Consider the following 23,258-nt stretch of genomic DNA (forward strand, 5'->3'; position numbering starts at 1 on the left):
CACTTGTTTCGACAAATTATACAAAAGTCGGATGAAAGATTCGCTGATTTTATCCTACGTTAACGCACTCACGCGAAACGGTGCGAATTTGATCGATACGATATTCGCGAAGGCGATGATAGGATCATCGAACAAATTGTTGAGGGTTGCAAATCCTCTGATCTACGCCGTCAAATCTTAGCAAAGGATATGTCGTTGGAGGAAATTGTCATACTCGGATCTACATTAGCAGATGTAAAGCAGGTAAAGGAAATTGACCGGACTCCTGTTGCATCTGAATCGGTAGGGATGATAAGCTAGTTAGTTGATAATTTTACTCACGTCACGTTCAAGCAACAGCTTGGTGAACTTCAAGCCGAAGAGAGTTCGAATGATTGGAGAAGCAGAACAAACACCGGAAGAAATTTTGTATGCAATGGGTAAAAACATTTTTGAGTTTGTGGTAGGGGGAGTTAAAGTTTCCATGATTATTGATTCCGGGACGGATACAAATATCATCACGGAGGAAACATGGAAGAAGATCAATAACGCGGGCATTAAGGTGTTAGAATACAGTCAGACTGTGGACCGAAAATTAGTCACTTATGCCACCAGCATGCCGATGCAAATTTCGGGAATGTTTACAGCGATCATTGAGGTAGGTCAAAAGCGGGTAGATGCTAAGTTCTACATTGCTAATCAAGGACAGCGAAATCTACTAGGAAACAAGACAGCGAAACAACTAAAAGTGCTAAATGTTGGATCCGACATTAAGGTATCGTCGTTGAAATTTCTATCAACGAATCGATTCAACCGGTGCAACAAGGATACAGGCGTGCACCGATTGCACTAGAAGGGAACATTTATGACAAGCTGAAATCGTTATTGGACCTGGACATAATCGAGAAGGTACATGGTCCGTCGGCGTGGGTTTCTCCGATGGTACCAATATTGAAAAGTTCTGGGGAAGTGCGAATCTGTGTAGATATGAGACGTGCTAATCAGGCTATTCTCCGCGAGTCACATCCGTTGCCGTTAATTGATGAAATTTTAGGAGGTTTAGGCAATGTCAAGAAGTTCACCAAGTTGGACATTAAGGAAGCGTACCATCAACTTGAACTTTCAGAAAAGTCGAGAGAAATTACTACCTCCATTACCAAGTATGGTCTGTTCAGGTAACTGTAGATCAATTTGAAACAAAGTGAGATTAATAAATACAGTCCCTTCCCGATTTTGGCAACACGACCGGATTTTAATGTTTTTGTTTGCATGATTGAAGCGTCGGCCATGTCCTTACAAAAAAATGTAGTGATAAAAAAACTTTTATATAGTAATCCATTGAAGTGCTGACTTGAATCTGACATCTCATATAAATTTTAGTCCACCGAAATGCTTGTTTTTATCATAATTCACTATATAAATCAAATAGCCATTCGACGGATACAAGACGACTAAATGTGCTACAAATTTCGGATTCTTATAAAATGGATTTTGATGGAGGCTAACTTCTTGTGGTCGGTGTTAAAGTTCTGTGCACAATTTTTGCTGACATTATGGAAAAAATGAACGCAAGGCATAAGACATTCCATTGGTTTAGAAAATGTAACGGAAAACTGCATTCTGCACATTAGTGAGTGTGTGAGTATATGTTAACTACACTCGACTCACTAACACCAAACCTCTTTGCACTAGTCGGTCTCCTAGCACTCAACCCAGGAATATTTCAGGCGGCAATGATTGATCCATGAGCACTATGTGCACCTCGCACTACGAGTGATAGTGTTGCCAAGTGGAAGCTGGAGGACCATTTGCGGCATGCTACCTCTGACACTCTATAGTAGTCAACCTACTTGTACTACTTTCATTATTATAACTTGATGGAAGATGGATGAATCCTACATCAGACTAAAGAGGGAAGCAAAGTAGATCGGACTAGTGATTAAGACGTTGAAGACGAAATAGGCTCAAAAGAAGACATCGGCTATTCGACAAAATCAAGGTGATTGAAGAATTCGTGTACTTGGGCTCACTTAACCTCCGAAAACGATATCAGCAGACAAATTCGGAGACGCAACGTGGCAGGAAAGCGTATGTACTAGTTCTGGACTATGCTTGTGGAGGACTAACGCGCACTTGGAGTTAAAATGGTTCTCTACAACGATCCGACAGGCACAAGAAGGCGAGGTGTGCAGCGATCAAGGTGGATCGATCAGGTGGAAGACGATTTACGGACCCTCCGTAGACTGCGTGACTGGTAACATACAGCAGTGGACGGAGACGACTGTTATGTACCGTAGAGGCCACTCCGGCCTTAGGCTGAATAAATAATAATAAAACCACATGTGACGCATTACTCGTCTTTCGAAGCAGCTAGAATTACACCAGCGATCTCATGGGAACTTCACAGGAGCTACTTCTGATACTTCGCCATCACAAACAGAATACTCGAGAGCAGGCATTGGAAGTGTGAGTGAGCATTGTGAGCATTGATCTTTTTGCAATCTATGCTACATCCATAGCCAATGAGTGAACTGCCTCACTCAGATAGATGCCAAACAACGAGTAAGGGCGATCGTTGCTGTGATGAACAATTAGCAACACCGTCTAACATGCCAAGCCGTGGTGAGGTATCTATGTAAGCAACGATAAGATAGTCGAGAGAAAGTATCAACGCCTCCCATTCAGTGTACTAGAGTTACAGACTCATAGAGGTCTTCATTTTTAGAATGCTTGAATGGCTTCTGCTATCAGCGCACCGGAACGACGCTCATTGTTGTGTTACCAAGTGATTCGCTTCACTCACTCGGCTTCCATTCGTGAGCGTTGAAGATCATTAAACGGTGAATCATCGAACGTTCAATTTCAAAGATCTTAGGAAGCTCATAACTTGTCCCACGGCAGAGCATCAAGTAGGTTTAGATTAACCCGTTTTTTCTCATGATCCGACGTACGTCAATGCCTGCTCGAGAGCTTTACGGTTGGGTTGCATGTTACCAAACTCTTACCATTACTGTTGAACTGTTGGCAAACATGCTGGAATCAAAAGGCTCGTTATGCAATTGGCACATCAGGAAAATGGAAAAGCCAACAGTGTTCTGATATTAATCGCTAGACAAATTTTTAACAGTAAGATTCTTTGAAATAAAATTTTTGCTTATTTTCTTTATGGGAATTCACCAGAAAGACGGATAAAATGATAAAATGACAGTTTCTCGGCGTGAAATGAGCAAAACGACTTGATGACTAAACAGCGCATTTAGAAAATCGAATGTGACAATCACTAGCAATTAAACCTACTGGGATTGCTTGTTCCTGGATCACTCATGCAGTATCGGTTGTTTTGTGATGTAAACTGCGGGCTTCGCTTAATAGGTGTTCTACTATGTACAATGGTGTGAGTCAGCTTATCGACGACAAAATCAGTGAGATGCCAAAAAATACGACATTCTACGGTGGGCTGGTTAGATTAGGGTAGTGTGAACAGGGATATGGAAAACGTGAATAAAAAGAGCAGAAAAGTTTCAATAGACATTGTTTGCAATGAGTGGGAATACGAGTGGTAGTTCATTAATTCAGTGAAAGTGCCCAGTATTCGTACAGAGCCCATAATAGGGACACGGCAGGTATTTCCGTCGTAGGGGCTAAAACCAACGAAAGCAACGTACATTTGCTAGAACTCCATTATAGCAGAACGTTTCTCCTGAGCTTACGATTTGATACGTAAGAGTTTTACAAAAAAGCGTCTCTTTTGTTGATTTTCGAGACTATGACGAACAGACGAAAATACCTGCCGTGTCCCTACTCATATGAACCTTAATGACATTCACTTTTGGTTTTGTTTATCCTACTACATATTAATAAAAAGGTTTTAGCTCTAAAAAGTAATAAAACAATATTCTCGAGGTTGTTGCCAAAATCGGGAAGAAAATGTTGCCAAAAACGGGTGTTGCCAAAATCGGGGGTAGACAAAAACGGGTGTTGCTAAAATCGGGATGATACTGTAAATTACTTTTGAATTCCTTAAACTTTCTCACATACAAACGGGTTATGTTCGGAATTTGTTGTGCTCCGGAACTTTTTCAAAAAGTAATGGACACAATGATCGCCGGCTTGGAAGGTGTAGTTGTCTACCTAGATGATATTTTGATTTTTGGCTCGACGCAAGAAGAACACGATAAACGTCTAGAAGCATTAATGAATCGCTTGAGAGTATGGAGTTCTATTGAATCTGGAAAAATGTTTGTTCAATGCTAGCAAGCTCAATTTCCTTGGTCATGAGTTGTCACCTGAGGGAATTAAACCGATGAAGAGTCGCGTATTAGCAATCCAGCAATTCCGTGAGCCAGCAAATGCGGCGGAACTGAGAAGTTTTCTTGGGTTGGTAATGTACGTGTGAAGATTTATACCTCACTTAGCTACCAAATCTGAACCACTGCGCATTCTGTTGAGAAGTGGGAAGAAATTGGAGTGAAAAACAGAAATTCGCATTTGAGGAAATTAAGCGAGCAATTGTATGTATGTATGCATGTAGTTAGCCATTATCCTGGCCAGAGTTTTGCTCTGCATGTGGTTCCACTTGACAGTAAGGTCAAATTTCAATATGATTTTGAATTCAACATATTGCTGTATGAAGGGCCAAAAATGGGGGTGGTGGACCTGTAAGCAGAGACACTTACACGAAACCCACGGGAAGATGAGAATCTCCTTCCAGCAGAATGATCCAACAAAAAGAATAATGAAATTTGCAATACTTGTCAAGCTTTCCACGAGATGGTTTGTTTGAAGAAGGGCGCGTCAACTAGTTAACACCTGTTGAAGATAAAAGTAATAGCCGCGAACGACTAATACTTTCCTTCCTTGACTCCGATTGGCTACCACTTCATTGTCCAGTTGTAACTTCATTGATGCCCTGATGCACCCTCCCAACCCCATCATATGACATTTACATTTACAGTAAAATCAGTAATATTTTAAGTAATAGTCATTAGTACATAACATTAAGGAACATCCTCACCAAATGCAGGTATCATCTACAATTAAATCCGGCTAGATTTGTGTTGCTTCAGTTTAACTTCTGATTATCGCATGGTTGCATTTCAAACTCGTCAACTTTCCATTGTGCGGCCGTTTTTGTCCTAATAAATATGGTCTACTTAAGTTTTACTAATAAATATTGATTTTGTATCGTAAAATCATGAAAAACTTTACGAATGTACTGAACTACAAAAAAGACAAAATATTGAATTTTGTGTCGAAAAATAGCACGACAATACGTCTGAAGTGTTGTTATCATGAATTAAACGAAATAATAACAAAAACATTGTACGCGATATATTGTGTGTGTGCGTGTTTCCATTAACATTGTACGCGATATATTGCTTGAATAATGGGTAGACGAATAAGCCACCTCTGCAGTCCCCTGGTAGACCCGATATTGTCTGTACAGCTGGCCACGTCCTTACGAATGTTTTTATATCGTAATAGTCCTATCATATACTTAAGAAAGCGTTCTAAACCGAAACAGCTTTCATAGATGAAGGAGTTGAAAAAATGGCGAGTAAGTATGTACAAATAAAATGTAAAATAAACAAGAATAAAAATAAAATTGTAATAAATCGGAAAGAGCTCACCGGTGTCCCGTTAGATTCGTTAAAATATCCGTACGATTATTGAAGATCGAAATTGCGCGAAACTGGTTGATTGACATCTCTGCAGCCAGTTACTTCGCTCGGAAAATTGTACCGTACTTGAACTGCGTTGCCTTCACGGTACCATTTTCATGTTCCATTGGAGCCTATCAGCCGAAAATTTTGAAACGTCCGCATACCTTCAAAGACTACTACGATCTCCTCTTTCCTTTCCCTTCTATGGTAGATATCAAAAACTAAATTCATGAATGTTTTGAATGTATTGGAGTGTTTCCAATAGTATACTTGACAAATAAACATTGTTTGCATATATTTAGATCTGTTTAAATTTCAAAAAGTTTCTTTAAATCGACCGGTCAGTTGGTATTCACAATTCTGGTGAAAATTTCAGCTCAATTGGTTGAAATTTAGGTTGCTTCAAATTGATTTAGTGTTTTCGGCATGATTTTGTCCCTAAAAAATTGTAACTCTGAGTGGGATGAACAAAATTCATTGCAACAACAACTAAATGAAAGCCATACATATCCTCAAAAACTTTGTAGAACATTGTTTTACAATCGGAACAGATCTATGTATTTCAACAGATTTCGTCCTTCGAGATACTCAAAAATCAACATTTTTCATTGATAAAAGGCCTATGAAATCTACATCCAGATATTTTTTTGGATTGAATTTGTCGGGAAGTTGCAGCTACACATTCATTTTAGTATAGCCCGGTATTAAATCTTTAGCGGGTATTAAATAAAAATTGTAGAAAATTGAGAAGTGGATTCACATTTTAAATTGCTTATTTGATTGCCTTATTATAAAGACTTGCACCAAATATACTATATTAATATAACATATTTGCTTGCACGCTGGCAAGCATTTCCATTGCTTTTCAATGATCGTCATCAAATATTTTTGTCTGAGACCTGAGATACTAAGACAAAGTAATCATTGGTGACTTGGTAGGGCGTTCGGCTGATAATCACAGTGTCATGAATCGAATCGCACAGAAATTGAATGAAAATTTTTGTTTGCCAATTTTTAAAATTGGAACACATTTTTCATCGCGGGTATCAGACGGCTGACTCATGCTCGACCAAAATTTGTTGTTTCTATTTTATTTTTATTTTTTATCATCAAATGATTAGGAGCTTATTGGGGGGAAATGCTTATCTAATCTTCCGGTCAATGTCATCATATAGTGCATATACTCCTGTATATATACGATTGTGATGCATCACCAGTGCTACGATGTGCACGTATTACCTGGCAATCTAACTGCATTGATTGTCTGCCTTTTCAGAATTCCCAATAATATTCCGTTTAAATATCACAAATAATGGTTAATTGTTTGTGCTAAGGGAAAGAAAAGTGCAGTGGGTATCGGCCAAGTTCCCCCTGGCGGTGCTAAAATGATAAGCGGGAACAATACCTAATTCCATTTAAATCTTTTAGTATCATTAGTGATTAGCACGCGTTATTATTTTATGTGGGGGCACGCATGGAACATATTTTTCAACGCGGGTGTCAGGCGGCTGACCCATGCTCGACCAAAATAGTAAAATTTAGCTAGAATATTTAAATTTTGTTTGATTTTTTTATTTTATTTTTATTTTTGCCATCAAATGATTAGGAGCTTATTTTCAACATCACATAGCGCAAGAGAGGGTAAAACTCTGCGTTTCATAGAAAAGTGAGCAGGTCCCCGATTCGGTGCAATGTTGCACTGTCGTGTGGGGCATGGTTGTCCCGTGTCGTTTATGGCGATGTCGTTCCCGCATCTATGACTCCTTTGCTTGAACAAATCATTTTATGTAATGGCGGGACATGTTAATAATTCATTCTAGTTCTCAAATATTTTGGTAGATACTTCTGGAGGCTGTCAAGGCGGGAGGGACATTGCCTATGAGTGGCAGAGGCGGCTGTGCTCTGGGCGGCAGCATGGTGAAAGCAGTTTCGGGATAGTTAGGATTCAGTTTTCATACTTAAGAGAATATCTAGAATAATATTATATTTTGATGAGCCAACCTCCATTTTTTAATCACGAGCTTTATTTAGTAGCATAGGTTATCAGTACTTTACTTAATTATCAGTAATATACTTAATTCGGTGGGCACGCTTGGAACACATTTTTAACTCAAGTTCGACCAAAATTGTAAAATTTAATTGATTTATTTTAATTCAGTTTAATTATTTTAATCTTTCTGCGTCAAATGGTTAGGTATTTGTTCCCCCACCCCTTCTGCTCCCTCCTTTTCTATTTTATGTTTCCAAACTTAAACCAACGTGATCACACTAATCCCAAACTGCACGTACCTCTATCACGTACATACAAGAAGCGACAATCACCAGAAAACGGATTTGAATCATTTCCCTTTCACCATAAGTATAAATCATCTAAGCTATAATAAACTCCATCGTAGCGATCCCGAACTGTCTAAACATCTAAACACTGTCTATTATGAACATAAACACAACCGTTTCTATCTCTACAAACATTTCTCTAATAAAAAGGTTCCATAGCAGTCGCTAGAGCCGGAAGCGGTCAACAAGCCGCTCCATACTCTCCTCCTCTATCTTCTATTTTCTCACAATTTTACTACCCTGAAACTGAACTGTTTCGGACCCCTTATGGGTCTGAAGCAGAGGATGGGACACTCGAGCCTACCAGTCAGTGGATGGAAAGGTCCGTTGTGATAAAGGGTCTATCACAAGCCTCGGATAACCTGGAATAAGTTTTCCACGAGTCGAGTTCACATTGATTTCATGAGTTCTATAAATTAATCGTCACGTTGAAAATTTAAGCCAGCAGTGTAAACGTATTGCCTAATGTCATACAACGTAGATTGGCAACGGCCCGGGGATACGTTGAGTTTAACAAGAATACCAAGAATCAAATGATTAGGAGCTTATTTTCAGCGTCACATAACGCAAGAGAGGGTAAAAACTCTGCGTTGTATAGAACAGTTTAGGAGGTCCCCGATTCGGTGCATTGTTTCACTGCCGTGAGGAGCATAGTTGTCCCGTGTCGTTTATTGCGATGTCGTTCCCGCATCTATGACGCCTTGAACATGTTAATAATTCATTCTAGCTCTCAAATCTTTTGGTATATACTTTTGGAGGCAGGTAACTTTGCACCCCGATAACCGATTGAGCTGAAATTTTGGTAGTGAACTACAAATATGATGAAATTTACTCATACTCCGTGCCATTTTTTTGAATGACGCGTTCAAAAATTACGCACTAGGTCAAATTGTTCAAAAAATAGCATATTGGCCAATTCAAATGTCAAATTCAACAATTTATATTTTTTAAATTTGAAACTTAGTGTCTCGCAGCACCTGAATTCAAATTGATAACATTCCAATTAAATGTTTTCCTATGATATTTCCAAAACAAAAACTGCTATTATTTTGAACAATTTGACCTAGAGCGTAACTTTTGAACGCCTCATTCGAAAAAAATGATACTTAGTATGTGTAAAATTCATTATATTTGTAGTTCTCTGCCGAAATTTCCGCTCAATCGGTCATTGGGGTGCAAAGTTACAGCTTTTCAAAGTTGACCATTTTGTATGAAAAACGGCTTCCGCTGCTATTATTCTGACTGAACACAGGTGTATATATAACTAAGTAAGATTATGAGAGCCTTTTGAAAAATCTGGCAAACTTTTGAAAAGCTTTTAATTATCAATATAATAAAAAGAAGAAAAATCATCATAATAAAAAGTTTTGAAATATCAGTTATTTTTAAATTGAATTTACATATTCAAAGTTTTATCTTGGTTATTTGATATGGTTTGTTTTTTGAACTTCCGCTTCACAATTGCATAACTTTTATCATAAATTTGTGAAAGTTTGATACAAGTATTCATTTTACCTCCATACGTGCCTTGTGATAAATAACTCTTCCTCTAACTATGCAAACCAGATATTTTACTATTTAAACCCGCCAAAATATTTGAGAAGGTTGTCCTATTTGCCGCTATGGTTAGAACAGGTTTGAATCAATGTTATTATGAATTTATTAAGAATTAAAGCTTGCGGAAAAATGGTTAAAAATTACAATCAGACCCTATTTTTACGGCCTCGTTCGATATTTTGGATAGTAATAGTTATTCGTTCGGTCTCAAAACCAAAATATTAGCTAATGTACCTTATTTTATTTCGAAGAAAACGTGTGCATGATTAACATACGCCCAAATAGTGTTTTAATATAAATTTAGCCAACTGTTCATTTTACCACCTCTTCCCTCAAACGTCTCGTTGAAAATTTAAGCCAGCAGTGTAAACGTATTGCCTAGTGTCATACAACGTAGATTGGCCACGGTCCGGGGATGCGTTGAGTATAACAAGAATAACATGAGCACAATCCGTTAAATTGAAGATCTCATAATTGTTTTTTCTAGTTCAAGAATCACGACATTCATCGCGTGAACAAATAAAAAAAATCTACTGTGTTACAATACAGGATTGACGACATTCCACTAAAAGCACTAAATCATTTTCCATTCTTATTTACTTTGTATTTCAGGCAACGGCGTCGTTATACATCTGCCCGGATTGTTCGAAGAGTTAGCCAAAAACGAAGCCAAGGGACTGAAGGACTGGGAACCCCGACTGGTTATTTCGAATCGAGCCCATTTGGTGTTTGATCTGCATCAGCATGTCGACGGCTTGCAGGAAGCCGAGAAGGGAGGCAAATCACTGGGAACCACCAAGAAGGGTATCGGTCCATGCTATTCGAGCAAAGCTACGCGCAACGGCATTCGAGTGTCGGACCTGTTGGGCGATTTTAAGGTGTTCAGCGAAAAGTAAGTATAAGGATTAAATATGTTCTTTGTGTAGCAGAGTTAGTTAGTGGCATATAAAAAGTGATTTTTACTAGACTAATAATGAGGTTAATCGCTGTAATTCTCAAAATATATAAGCCCTTATGGCGCCCTCCTTAGCCTTGAGGTAAGATGCGCGGCTACAAAGCAAGACCATGCTGAGGGTGGCTGGGTTTGATTCCCGGTGCCAGTCTAGATAATTTTCGAATTGGACTTCCCTGGGCATACAAGTATCGTCGTGTTAGCTTCATGATATACGAATGCAGAAATGGTACTTGGCTTAGAAACCTCGCCTAACTGTGGAAGTGCTCTATGAACACTAAGCTGCGAGCCGGCAATGTCCCAGTGGGGGATGTAATGCCAATGCAGAAGAAGAAGAAGATAAGCCCTTGTAATGCAGTTGAACATATTTTTTATTTGAGATTGCCTCAAGACAACTGTTCTGTTCACTGTTCTACGCCCGAGACGAGATGATTTGTCGTTTTGGATTAGAAGTAACGATTCGGTTGAACGCTGCAAATGTAGAACAAATTATCATTGAAAACCTTTTAATTATAAAAAGCAATTTAACACTGTTATAAAAGTACTAGGGGAAGTGTACCGGTTTTGGCCACCGTAGTGCCTAATTTGGCCAACCCTGAAAAATGCATATTTTACAAAAACTATCGATTATTTTCCGCAGCGAAGAATAGTAAGGGATATATCTTCTGCTACAGCTAATAAAACCCTCGAAAATTGCTTCATTTTTGGAGATATGCGAGAAACTGGCCAAATTAGGAACATGGCCAAAACTGGTACAGTTCCCCTATCAATTTTTTATTCGAATTTTTTCCACAGGTTTGAATCACTAGTTAACATGTACAAGAGGCTATTCCCCAATTTTGAGGTCGATGTGGCATCCGAACTCGCAAGGTAAGCAGCATCTTATAATTTCCAGTATTCTTTATATAAAATTCCGCAGAGTTTTCATTTCTCTCCAATCCCAAAAAGTTAAGCTTCTTTCAAAACCGACAGTTGGTTTCTCTTTGTTTGATATTTGTATTTCTAGGTTCTAAAAAGCAATCGATTCGGTCCCGAGTTGACTGAATCTGAGGTAGCAATTAGTCAATATTCAAAAAGGAGCACCTGATTGTCGAGCGAAAAGAAAAAATAAGATCGCTTGATTACTAAATAAAAGAAAAAATCGACGGTGCTCCTGTGAGTTTCATTCTTCTCTCCAGTCAGTCTCAGACGACGACGACAGTCAGTCGTGTGACCATCATCAATCTCTGTGTGTGACCATCCCAGTGGCACGAACTAATTGGTCGTTCCGAAACGCTTCTTTCACAGATACCGCGACTATGCCGAACGGTTACGACCAATGGTACGCGATACCGTTTCGATGGTGCACGGATCGCTCAAAGAGGGCAAAAGTGTCCTAGTGGAGGGTGCCAATGCCGCTATGCTGGACATTGACTTTGGTAGTTTTACTTAGTTTTCACATTGCTGAAACGCAGTGATCTGAAATGGAAGGAACAGTATTGATTGAATACTTATGTCCGATTACGGTCGTATATGTGGACATACATTGCTCATCCTAAATCCATTTTGGATCACTGTGAACCGCTCGGAATTTTCTTATTTAACGATTTTCTACTTACTTTTATCAGGCACCTATCCATATGTAACAAGCAGCAATTGCAGTATCGGCGGAGTACTTACTGGGTTGGGTTTGCCTCCGCAAACCATTGGAGAAGTTATCGGTGTAGTTAAAGCCTATACTACGCGTGTCGGAGATGGACCGTTCCCGACAGAGCTACACGATGTGAGAGTCACATTTCATTATAATAAACGCATTCCATAGGTATTTATTTATTATTGTAGGAAATTGGATCGTTACTGCAGCAGCGTGGCGGCGAGATTGGAGTCACAACAAAGCGAGTACGTCGATGTGGCTGGTTAGATTTGGCACTGCTACGATATACGGGCATGGTGAATGGATACACCTCGATTTGTCTCACGAAACTGGACATTTTGGATACCCTTAAGGAAATTAAGGTGGCTGTGAGGTGAGTTTATGGGTTATACTGTAACAGTAAAGTTATACAATGGCATTTTGAGGTATATCATTTTGTGGTCTGTACTGTTTCGCGGTTGTTCTGAACTGTTATACCAGAGCCGCGTTTACCTTCCTCATCACATTCAATTGTATGTAAACAAGACGTCTTCAGTGTCTTGTACTTGAAGTGACGTAGTCGAGTCACTGAGACACTGAAGATGCCTTTACCCTTTACTGTTGAGGTCGAAATACATATCTGTCAAAGGTACAATAAAGTAGTGGAATTAAATGGAATGGTACAAACTCGTCTTATGACAAATAAAAATGGTAATGTTTTTTCTTCTTACTCGTATTATACGAGTATAATACGTTGGACGCATATATGTCATATGCTACATTTTAACATTTTTGAGGTTTTGATGTGGAAACAACATTTAGATTATTTGGAGTGTAGAAAACTCGAAAAAAAATGTGAAGTCAATTTGTCACATTCGAACAAATGGACGCATATTTGTCACACTAAAGAAAAGAGATATAAGTTATAACAATCACACAAAAAGACACATAGCACTACGGACTGTGTCCTGAGGACCGTTCATAAAATATATCATGTTTTTAGGATCATTTACAATCCACGTGGATAGTTTAGACGGGGGGCTGGTAAGTATGCAAGGTCTTTCCCTATTTTCAGAATTTATATGGACGGTTGTCTATGAAAGAAGAAGGGAGGTATTATCTTCTATATATATAAAACTCAATGTTTGTATGTTTGTAAGTATGTTTGTATGTATGTTCCAGCATAACTTCTGAACCCATTGACCGATTTCAACCAAATTTGGAACACACATTCTTTATCTTAAGGAGACGACGATAGGGGGGTTGAGGAAAAGGGGGAGGGTATGGAGGGAGGGGTATTGCTTAGTTATCGATCAACTCAGTGTATCTTTGGAACCCCTTGGCAGATTTCAACCTAATTTGGAACACACATTCTTCATCTTAAGGAGACGATGATAGGGGGGTTAGGTTAGGGATGCTTTTTGGAAAAAAGGGGAGGGTGTGGGGGGAGGGGTATTGCTTAGTTATCGTTCAACTCAGTGTACCTTCTAAACCCCTTGGCCGATTTCAACCAAATTTGGAACGCACATTCTTAATCTTTGGGAGATGACGTTAGGAGGATCAGGGATGCTCTTTTGGAAAGGGGGAGGGTATGGGGGGGAGGGGTATTGCTTAGTTATTGATCAACTCAGTGTACCTTTTGAACCCCTTGGCCGATTTCAACCAAATTTGGAACTTATATTTTTTATCTTAAGAAGACGATGATAGGGGGGTTAGAGATGTATGTTGGTGAAAGGGGGAGGGTAGGTGGGAGGGTATAGCTTAGTTATTGATCAACTCAGTGTACCTTTTAAATCCCTTGGCTGATTTCAACCAAATTTGAAACACACGTTCTTCATCTTAAGGAGGCGACGATAGGGGGGCTAGGGATGTTTTTTTGGAAAAGTGGGAGGGTATGGGGGGAGGGGTATTGCTTAGTTATTGATCAACTCAGTGTACCTTTCGAACCCCTTGGCCGATTTCAACCAAATTTGGAACACACATTCTTTATCTTAAGGAGACGATGATAGGGGGGTTAGAGATGCTTTTTGGAAAAAGGGGAGGGTGTGGGGAAAGGGGTATTTCTTAGTTATCGATCAACTCAGTATACCTCCTGAACCCCTTGGCCGATTTCAACCAAATTTGGAACACACTTTCTTTATCTTTAGGGGACGACTATAGAGTAGTTAAGCATACTCTTTGGACAAGTTGTGGTGGGGGAGGGGTATTGCATAGTTATTGATCAATTCAGTGTAGCTTTTGAACCCCTTGGCCATTTTCAACCAAGTTTGGAACACACAATCTTGATATTAGGGACACGACGATAGTTAGGTTAGGGATGCTCTTTGAAAAAGGGAGGGTATGGGGCTAGGTGCATTTTTCAGCAATCGATCAACTCAATGTAAGTCTTGAACCCAATGATTGATTTGAACCGTATCAAATATTGTCTGTCCTAAGGAAACAATTTTAGTGAATGTGGGTAGGTCATTTGAAAAGGGGGAGGGTGTGAGAGAGGGTATTGTTTAGTTATCGATCAATTCAGCATAACTTTTGAACCCATTTACCGATGTCCACCAAATTTGGAAACCGTATTCTCTGTTTAAGGAAGATCTATATCAGACTGGGTAGGAGTTTCATAGCTGAATGAGAGAGAGGATATTTATCAAACGAACAGTTTAGTATATCTTTTTATCGCATGGGTCAATTTAAACCAAATTTGTAAAAACGTATTCTCTACCCAAAGGAAACTATTATAGAGAGGCTGGGAGGGACTTTGGACTTTGTTTAGAAAACGACTTAAATAAAAATCCCTTTTTATTTAGTTCATTCGAGGTTTTTTTTAAATTGTACAATGCTCCGAAAACAAATTTCCCGAATTCCTCAAAAAAAGCAAATCCTTGACAATAACATTTTCCCGGTAATAACATTTCCCCAAAAATGATGAAAATGATATTTTCCAAAAGTGATTCTTACCGATACACATATCCCAGAATATGACATTTCCCTGAAAATGACAAATCTCTAAACGAAGCAGTCCAGTAACATAACACTATTTGGCCTAAGGTCATTCGACATGAATTATGAACAGCATCAAAAAAAATCTTGCATAGAAAGCATGCATTTGCTGGGTATAAAGCAAAGATTATTTTTACACTTCATCGGAATCATGGTTTGCCCATTGAAAAGCAATGATTAATGTTTTTCCTTCTGGATGGTGGATATGATTGCTTTTTAAAAGTAGGCATTTGCCCGGAATAAGGCAATGGTGGGTGTGATCCCTTCTTTAAAAATATAAATAATGAATGAATAAAGCATTTGTGGATGTTTTTCCTTCTTTAGCAATTGACGTTTGCCCGGAATAAGGCTATTCAAAACAACGATCCCTTCTTCAAGATCAGTCAATGTCTTATTTTAATCAAATCTTGAAGTATCAATAAGTGAAAACAATTACCCTGTTGACCAATTGGTTCTATCTTTTTCTGATTGTGAAAAAAACTGAAAACCAAACTGGCAATTCCGAGCAAGGCCGGGTACATAAAGCTAGTATTGTCTAAAACCTTTCCAAGTATCCTGTCGTGGTGGTATCACATGTTGACTATTTTTGTTCAATGCCTCGTCACAATTTGGCATTGACGCACTGATTTTACGGATGTGCATGTGAACCAACGGACATCGTATCTTGGAGCTTGGAATAGTAATGCATCTCACTGCCTGGACCTCAGTAATAATAAAGTGAGATCTCCTCCTTTTTTGTGAGTCGTAGCTACGCTTAAATCTAGCTAGATAGGTATATATAGTGTTATCGACATTAATAGGAAATTGACATTAGGGGTCATTCAACACATGTTTTGGGTCTAAGATTTTGTGACACTACATATAGGGGGGTCTAGAAATCTCAAAAAGTAGTGGACGTCATCCCCTTAATAGGATTCACTGAGTAGAAGTTTTTTCAAAACTAGGAGCGTGGCCCATCTCTTATTTTGGTATGTCTCAAATTAAAGAGTCATAATATAAAATACCAGACAAGACAACTATGGTATACAAACTATCTAATAATGGCTTCATTCTCGATAAATTTTATTAACAGAGAGGGAATAGGTGCGATGAAGCTTTATTTTGCCACCGAAAAGTGAATCCTATAGCTGACCACGACTTATAGAATGATAGTTATTTTACACTTGCTTGTAAGGATTTAAGACGATTAGAAACGGTAGGGACAATTGAAAAACGAGGTAAAAAATGGGTACTGACGAGTCGTCAGTGACGACTGTTTGATGCCGGTATCTGCATATTTTGAACAATGGATGCATGCTTCTATTGGTCAATTGATTATATTTCATCAAACCAATAACGATATTCAATTCCAAACATGAGCGAAATTAGGACCACTTTTGCGCGAAATAAGGAACCATCCTATTTTCATGCGCGAAATAAGAAACATACAATGGTCTCAGATTTGTTTTTATATAGCAGCAAAATTTGCAAGTAATTTTTTTTTTGAGAACTCAGAATTATTCTACTACGTGATGCAGTAGCAAAAACATTTTAATTTTGTCAGATCTTAAGTGCGCAAAATTAGGGTAGGGGAAAGTGGGATAAGATGCCCGGCTACAAAGCAAGACCATGCTGAGGGTGACTGGGTTCGATTCCCGGTGCCGGTCTAGACAATTTTCGGATTGGAAATTGTCTCGACTTCTCTGGGCATAAAAGTATCATCGTGTTAGCCTCATGATATACGAATGCAAAAATGGTACCATGGCTTAGAAACCTGGCAGTTAATAACTGTGGAAGTGCTTAATGAACACTAAGCTACGAGGCGGCAATGTCCCAGTGGGGGATGTAATGCAAATGAAGGAGAAGAAGGAAAGTGGGATTAGATCTCCATATGGGGCAAGACAGCCAACGTTGATTATGACTTAAGGACAATCATCACAGAATCCAAAACAAAATTCACTCGCGTTTTCAAAGACACACCACTCAATACGGAGGCAGCGGACAACCTTTGTTTTTTTTTTATTTCAGCTTTGCTGCATCGCAGCATGCGTGGAATAATGAAAATGACAGTTGTGTGATGCTTTCATATTGAGTGGTGTGCCCTTGAAAACGCGAGTGAATTTTGTTTTGGGTTCAAGATGCTTGTCCTTAGAGTGAAATCAGGAGTGATTCAATTTAATTCTAAATTTTCGACCACTATTCTAGTTTGAATCTGGAGCAAAATAGAACAAACTCGCTAGTTTTCCCAGCCAGTGTTGTAAAATGTCATTTGCATTCGTTTGAATAATTTTCCCAGAACTTTTTTCAGACGGTAGCTATCGATTCATGATGTATGACGAACTTATAGCGGATAAATGTGCCTACAACTTTGTCTAACAAGACATTGCTGTAAATATGTTATCTGGGGCGTGGGAGGCAAAATGTCATTCAAATGACATTATGTCAAATGACACGTGACATTTTGGAGAGTTTTCACTCTCCAGCCTCAGATGTTATATTTAGAGCAATGTACCCTTGGACAAAAAAATAGCCCTACTCGAGCGTTATGAGTACATCTAAAATTATGGAGTAAATTTTGCTTCGAAAGAAAGTTATGGACAAATTAGCCAAATGACATGCAGATGACATTTTACAAGCCTGTTCCCAGCAGTGTTCCATTCATGTTTTTCAAATTTTCAATTTAATGAAATCATTATGTTGCTGCTATGAAAGGCGCCGTAATTGCAAAGTGGATTGATCCGTTGATAAAATGACACGTTCATACACCAAAACAATTGAAAAATATTTGACTTTATTTGCTCTTTGTTATACGATATGTGGTTTACTGGGAGTGAAGTGCAGTTATAAGCCCACCAAATCGCGAACGGCTATTAAATTGGCACGAACATTCCTTTTTTTTTTGTCTTTATTATCGAGACTTTCAGCCCGAGGCTGGCTCGTCTCGTACGAACCTTCTGATTTATGCTATAATTCGTGCCGAAATGCATAGGATTCTTTGAAGAAACATGTTCATTATCACGGGAAGTAAATAAATATGCTGTGAGCAGGTTAGTAATTTGAATATCAAACTTTTGTTCAGTGCTGTTCGATGCATTCGAATGTTGTGGGAAAGGAGTGCAGGAGGTGCGGTATTGACCCGTGGAAGGTCCGGTGCCATATTGACTGCCATCGTGGTACTCTCCCAACTATGTCCTTAAAGTAAATAGGTCTAAGCTAAGCTAAGCTGAATTGGGTTCAGCCTTCTTAAAATGCACGCATTTGTCCGCTATTTTGAAAATTATGTGGATTGGCGTTCCTCACATGCGCGCGTCATCTCGGTATGAAGCAAAAACTGGGTTTTGCCATCTTCAGGCTATTAACATCCTATTGTTTAGCCAGGTTTAGCCCATCGCCAGGTCGTAGTCAGGATGTCCCGGGCTATTTTTTTTTCTTATAAAGCGTTTCAATGATGACAGCGGGCTATGTCTATTGATGATGATGACACCGCGCTTGTCACCTTCTTAGAATACACACATTTGTCGGCATAAGGCAAAAACTGGGATCTGTTCAGTAATATCGAGTCTCCTCATACACAAGACTTTTAAAGGCTTTGTGTTGGCTAGTACATTTTTGAACCCAGTACAAGAAAGATGATTTCATTAGATAGTATTCGCTCAATATTTTTTTCATATAAATAAGTTATTCTTTCAATTATTATTGAACGAGAATTAGTATTACACAATTTTGTACAAATACCGTGCACGCACCATACTTTGCGCAGTTAAGGAAATGCAAAATTGAATCAATTTGTACAACATACAGAAAGTAGCTATTTGCCTGAAATAGTTTTCATGCTGTAGTATTATTATCATATTATTGTTTGAGAACTAAATTTGGTACAAAAATTTAAAATAAATAGTAAATTGAACTTCAAAGCAGACCCCTTATTATATGCCTAACTTTGCGCACATAACTTAGAAAATTTCTAACACGAAGCAAGCGTCTATCATACAATTTTTCATCTAAATTTTATTTTTTCAGCTAATACAGCTATTACAATTCATGTTCATTCCATTTGTAGGCATATTTGAGCAAGTTTGAGAATATGAGGATGCCCAGCATTATTTTCTTATGATTCGACATACTTAGTATGTTTTCACGTCTGTTGGTGTATGTACAGCCTCATTTATGTACATTGGCCACAGCAAACAAAAGTTCTTTTTTGCGTAAACCCTATTCCGACGAGGTATATCATAAATGTTGAAAATATCGAAGAAATACGAGTTGTGCGCAAAATTAGGTACACTGTATTGAAAAATTGTTCCTAACATTGCGCATCATATATTTTAACAAAAAATTGTAAATAACAGACCACATTCTCATGAGATGGCTTCAACAATATTATAATTATTGGGTCCATGTGTAATCAGTTGTCAGCGAATGTAAAAATTTACAAAAAATACAGTTTTTCGGTTAGACCGTCACTTGTCATTCGTGCTAAGAACACGCCATTTTGGTCATTTTCACTGTTTTCAGTACAAGTTTCGAGTATTAAAATGAAAAATGTGTCATTTAACAGCGAAAAAATGCATGCACTGTTATGATAACATTAATATTGTGCTGACAAGTTATAATTATCTATCGAAATTCAATTTAAACGCATTCTATTACAAAAATAACCGCAAAATGCGCAAAGTTAGGAGCTGCGCAAAGTTGGGTGCGTGCACGGTATATCATATCTGAGCGATTCCAAGCAACAGCATCAAAATTTAAGAAAATTTTTAATTCATGATTTTCTATTGAGTTGAAACTTTGCACAGTTTTTCAATTTCATCTAAATCGTCATTTTTCGATATCAAATCTTCATATTGAGTCACGACTAACTTTTCAAAAGGGTGTATGTGAAAATGGTTCAAAAATATTTAAAAAGCTGCACAGCAAAAACGGAATGTTCGATTGTTATGATTTTTCAGCAAAGTTAGACAACTAAATGGTGATTCTTAAGAAAATGTGCACAGTAAAAAAAAATTTTTTGCCTTTAAAAATATCATTTTGTCACAAAAACTCAAATATCTCAAAACCCTATCTTTTTCGAACGTAATTTTTAGGGAAAACGGTCCATTATATTAGCTATCTACCATAAAAATTTGGTGATGGTAAACTAATAAACAAAAAGTTATGACATTTCAAACATTTCACAATTTTCACATATAGTAAACAAAAAAATTTCCGTGTATTTTTTTTTTTTCAAGAATCGCAGTTTGATGCTGATTTTATTGTTAAGGGCCTTGCGTGAGTTAAACAAGTTGTTTGTATGATATTCCATATTTATGTATTCATCGATATTATGTATATTATATGTATAAATATTATATGTATAAATAAATAAAAATGAATTAATATTATCCTAAGTATTAAATTAAATGTGGCAGTTACACAATGTTGTTATAGAAACAGAAACTCTAAGAGTTTTGGGTTTGAATTTTGGTATGGGTTATGATATCATGAAAACAGTTTATTAATACTTATTTTTTATTTGTTTTTATTCAATTTTTTTAAAATATCGAACACTTTTGAATTATTATCAGCACAGTTTGTGTATAGTTTTGCTTTAATTTTATTTTCCGACAATGGAATGAAACAGTGAAATTTTTGGGTTCCTTGGATCGTTTTCGCGTTATTAAATTGCTCGCTGAGCTCTGAAGCCTTTATTTCGTACTCTTCAGTAGTAGTAAAACAAAATGATAATTTGGTTAAATCTTTTTCTTTTCTACGATTTGCCCAATCAAAAGTTCTTTCGCAGTTTTAATTGGATGCTCACGTTCTTTGGCTAAACTTGCTCTTGTGGCCATGCGCTTTATTGTTCCTCCAATAGCATCACAAGGACCTTTGCCATGTGATGTAGCAAAAATGCCATTCTGCATCAATTCCGTACATTGATTTAAATTGACATAGGCTCGAAAAATTCTTACGATTTTTGTACTGCGACGCTGCTCCATCAGACATGAAATATATCTTTTGACTTCTTTATGCTTATCAACGCGTAAAAAGTTAATCATTTTTCAATGAACAAGTTTACGGATACTGAATCGTGTCTTAAATCTTCGGAAATTATAATAAAACTTAAGTGTTCAATTTGCGTACTTCCATTAAAATAAATAACGAATGGATGAATTGTAGCTTGTTGTACGTTCCAGTGATGGGACTGCACTTCATCTTGCAATACAAAGCTGTAATTTTCAGAAAAATCACAAATGACTAAAAATTCACCATTTTGTAATGTATTTTTCGTATTTTTTAAAAAGCTGGATTATTCTGTTTTAATGAAATCGTGAGGGATTAAACTTTCTAATTTCAAGCAAAATATGACACAAACTCATCTACAGGTTTTACAATAGTTTCTATGTCACACCTATCCGTGGTCACCCATTGCTCAAATGATAACTGATCAATATATTTTTCTTCAAACTCAGCGAATAAAGTATTTTCCAATGATGAAGAATCTGGACAATCCGAACAAGATCGTAGATAGCAATTTGATGTTGTATTTTCACACAAAAGACTACCAGTTAACATTTTAATATCCTTTGTTAAATTGATTCTTTTCAAACTATGTAAAATAAGATTAATATTCTCATGGGTTGTGCACACACACACATTATGTGTTCCTGAATTGGAAAGAAGCTTACATTGCCTTGGCCGAAGGCTTGCAAATGAGGAAAACCCTATTTTAATATTATCGTGAATTTCCTTGAAGCGTGTGTACGCTTCTTTCAAAGTCGTCATCATTAATCGTTTTGGATTGCTTGACGCTTTCCATCTTTTTTACTGATACATAATCTTTTGACCAGGCATAGCTCGACTTACTCCATCATCTTCAAAATATTGAACTACTATTTCTTTTGTCTCATCTGTTAATGCAGTACTAGACCTAGTATTTTTGGTTGAAAGACAGTTATTCTTCAATTGTTTTGCCTCTTTTACTGTATTTCTATTGGTTTTGAACTCATCAATGGCATCCTGAATAGACCACGAACTTGGCAGCATCGACAAAATCAATAATTTTTCTTTCCTTGTCGTGGCTGCATTCGAGAACCTTTCCTTCATATTTATAATTACCTCATCGTAGTCTGTATTTTCCACATCATCAGGTCCTAATTTGAAGAGGTTTCTTCGTACAGCTTCGTTTATTTCACGGTATTTTTCTCCGGGTAATAAACGTAGTCCATCTTACTCCATTTAATCGGAGTCACTTTTATCCCAGCTATGCCCTCGTTAAAGCGTTCGATGTTGACCTTTTGGATACACTCATCTTCCGATTGATTTGTTGAAACAGATTTCGCTGATGGTACGGTGGCAAGGCTCTCAGCACTTAATACTTCTGGTAATTCCTCAGTTGTTGTCGATACATCTGGCAATTCCTCAGTTGCTGTCGTTTTCGAACTTCCTGCGCTCTGCTCAACCGATGATATACAGATTGCTCTTTTGTCAACGTTTAGACGGCAGGACGTGCAAATGCGTAAATTTGTATTCAATGTGGACATTGGAGCATAACCAGTCGCTTTCAGTTTATCTATGGTGCTTTCGGTGAGATTTCGTAACTCTTTTGAACACTTTTTCCATCAAACGGCCTACAACAGTTGAGAAAGCGGCTACTCATGTTGTTCGTAATATTTCAATAAACAAAATCACTTTTAAGTTTTACTGACTAGTTTGGTGTCATTTGCTTGACTGAAGAAAAAATTACTATAAGATCTTTAACAACCTTAGTAGTAGTAATTTTTTGCTTTTTCGTGAGCATTGTCATGGTATGTACCTATCATGCATTTGTTGTTGTTGAAGATACCCGTTTCCTCCCGATCATAAAGTCTATTCTCTAAGAGGTATATTTTTTGCAGGTAAACTATAGACGTACACGTGTATATAAATCTTTGATTTTGCAGCTTTTGTCTTAAAAATAACATTTCTGATATGTTTCTATCAACGTTATTATCAACAGGTTTCAACACTATTAAAAGAATTTTTCGCCAGTCACGTGCAATGAAAATTATGACACTATCAATACTTTTGATCACAACACTGGATCGTGTCTAAGTTTCTTATAGATGCTATGAATAATTAAATCAAAATATCATGAAAACAACTTGTTTAAATCACGTCCCTTAACAATAAAATCTGCATCAAACTGCAATTCTCGAAATAACTT

At 37.6% G+C, this 23,258-nt stretch overlaps 1 protein-coding gene across 2 annotated transcripts in view; it reads left to right on the forward strand.

Moving 5' to 3' along the window:
- The window catches only part of LOC134205047 (adenylosuccinate synthetase), a 57,424-nt gene that overhangs the window by 29,501 nt on the left and 4,665 nt on the right, over positions 1-23,258 (forward strand). For both annotated transcript variants that reach the window (XM_062679926.1, XM_062679927.1), the window contains exons 3-7: positions 10,149-10,428; positions 11,284-11,358; positions 11,776-11,906; positions 12,096-12,250; positions 12,310-12,494. In XM_062679926.1, the coding sequence (XP_062535910.1) occupies positions 10,149-10,428; positions 11,284-11,358; positions 11,776-11,906; positions 12,096-12,250; positions 12,310-12,494 (826 nt within the window). The remainder of the gene's footprint in view (positions 1-10,148; positions 10,429-11,283; positions 11,359-11,775; positions 11,907-12,095; positions 12,251-12,309; positions 12,495-23,258) is intronic.

Source organism: Armigeres subalbatus, chromosome 1, assembly GCF_024139115.2.
Source record: "Armigeres subalbatus isolate Guangzhou_Male chromosome 1, GZ_Asu_2, whole genome shotgun sequence".
In the NCBI taxonomy this organism is placed as follows: domain Eukaryota; kingdom Metazoa; phylum Arthropoda; class Insecta; order Diptera; family Culicidae; genus Armigeres; species Armigeres subalbatus.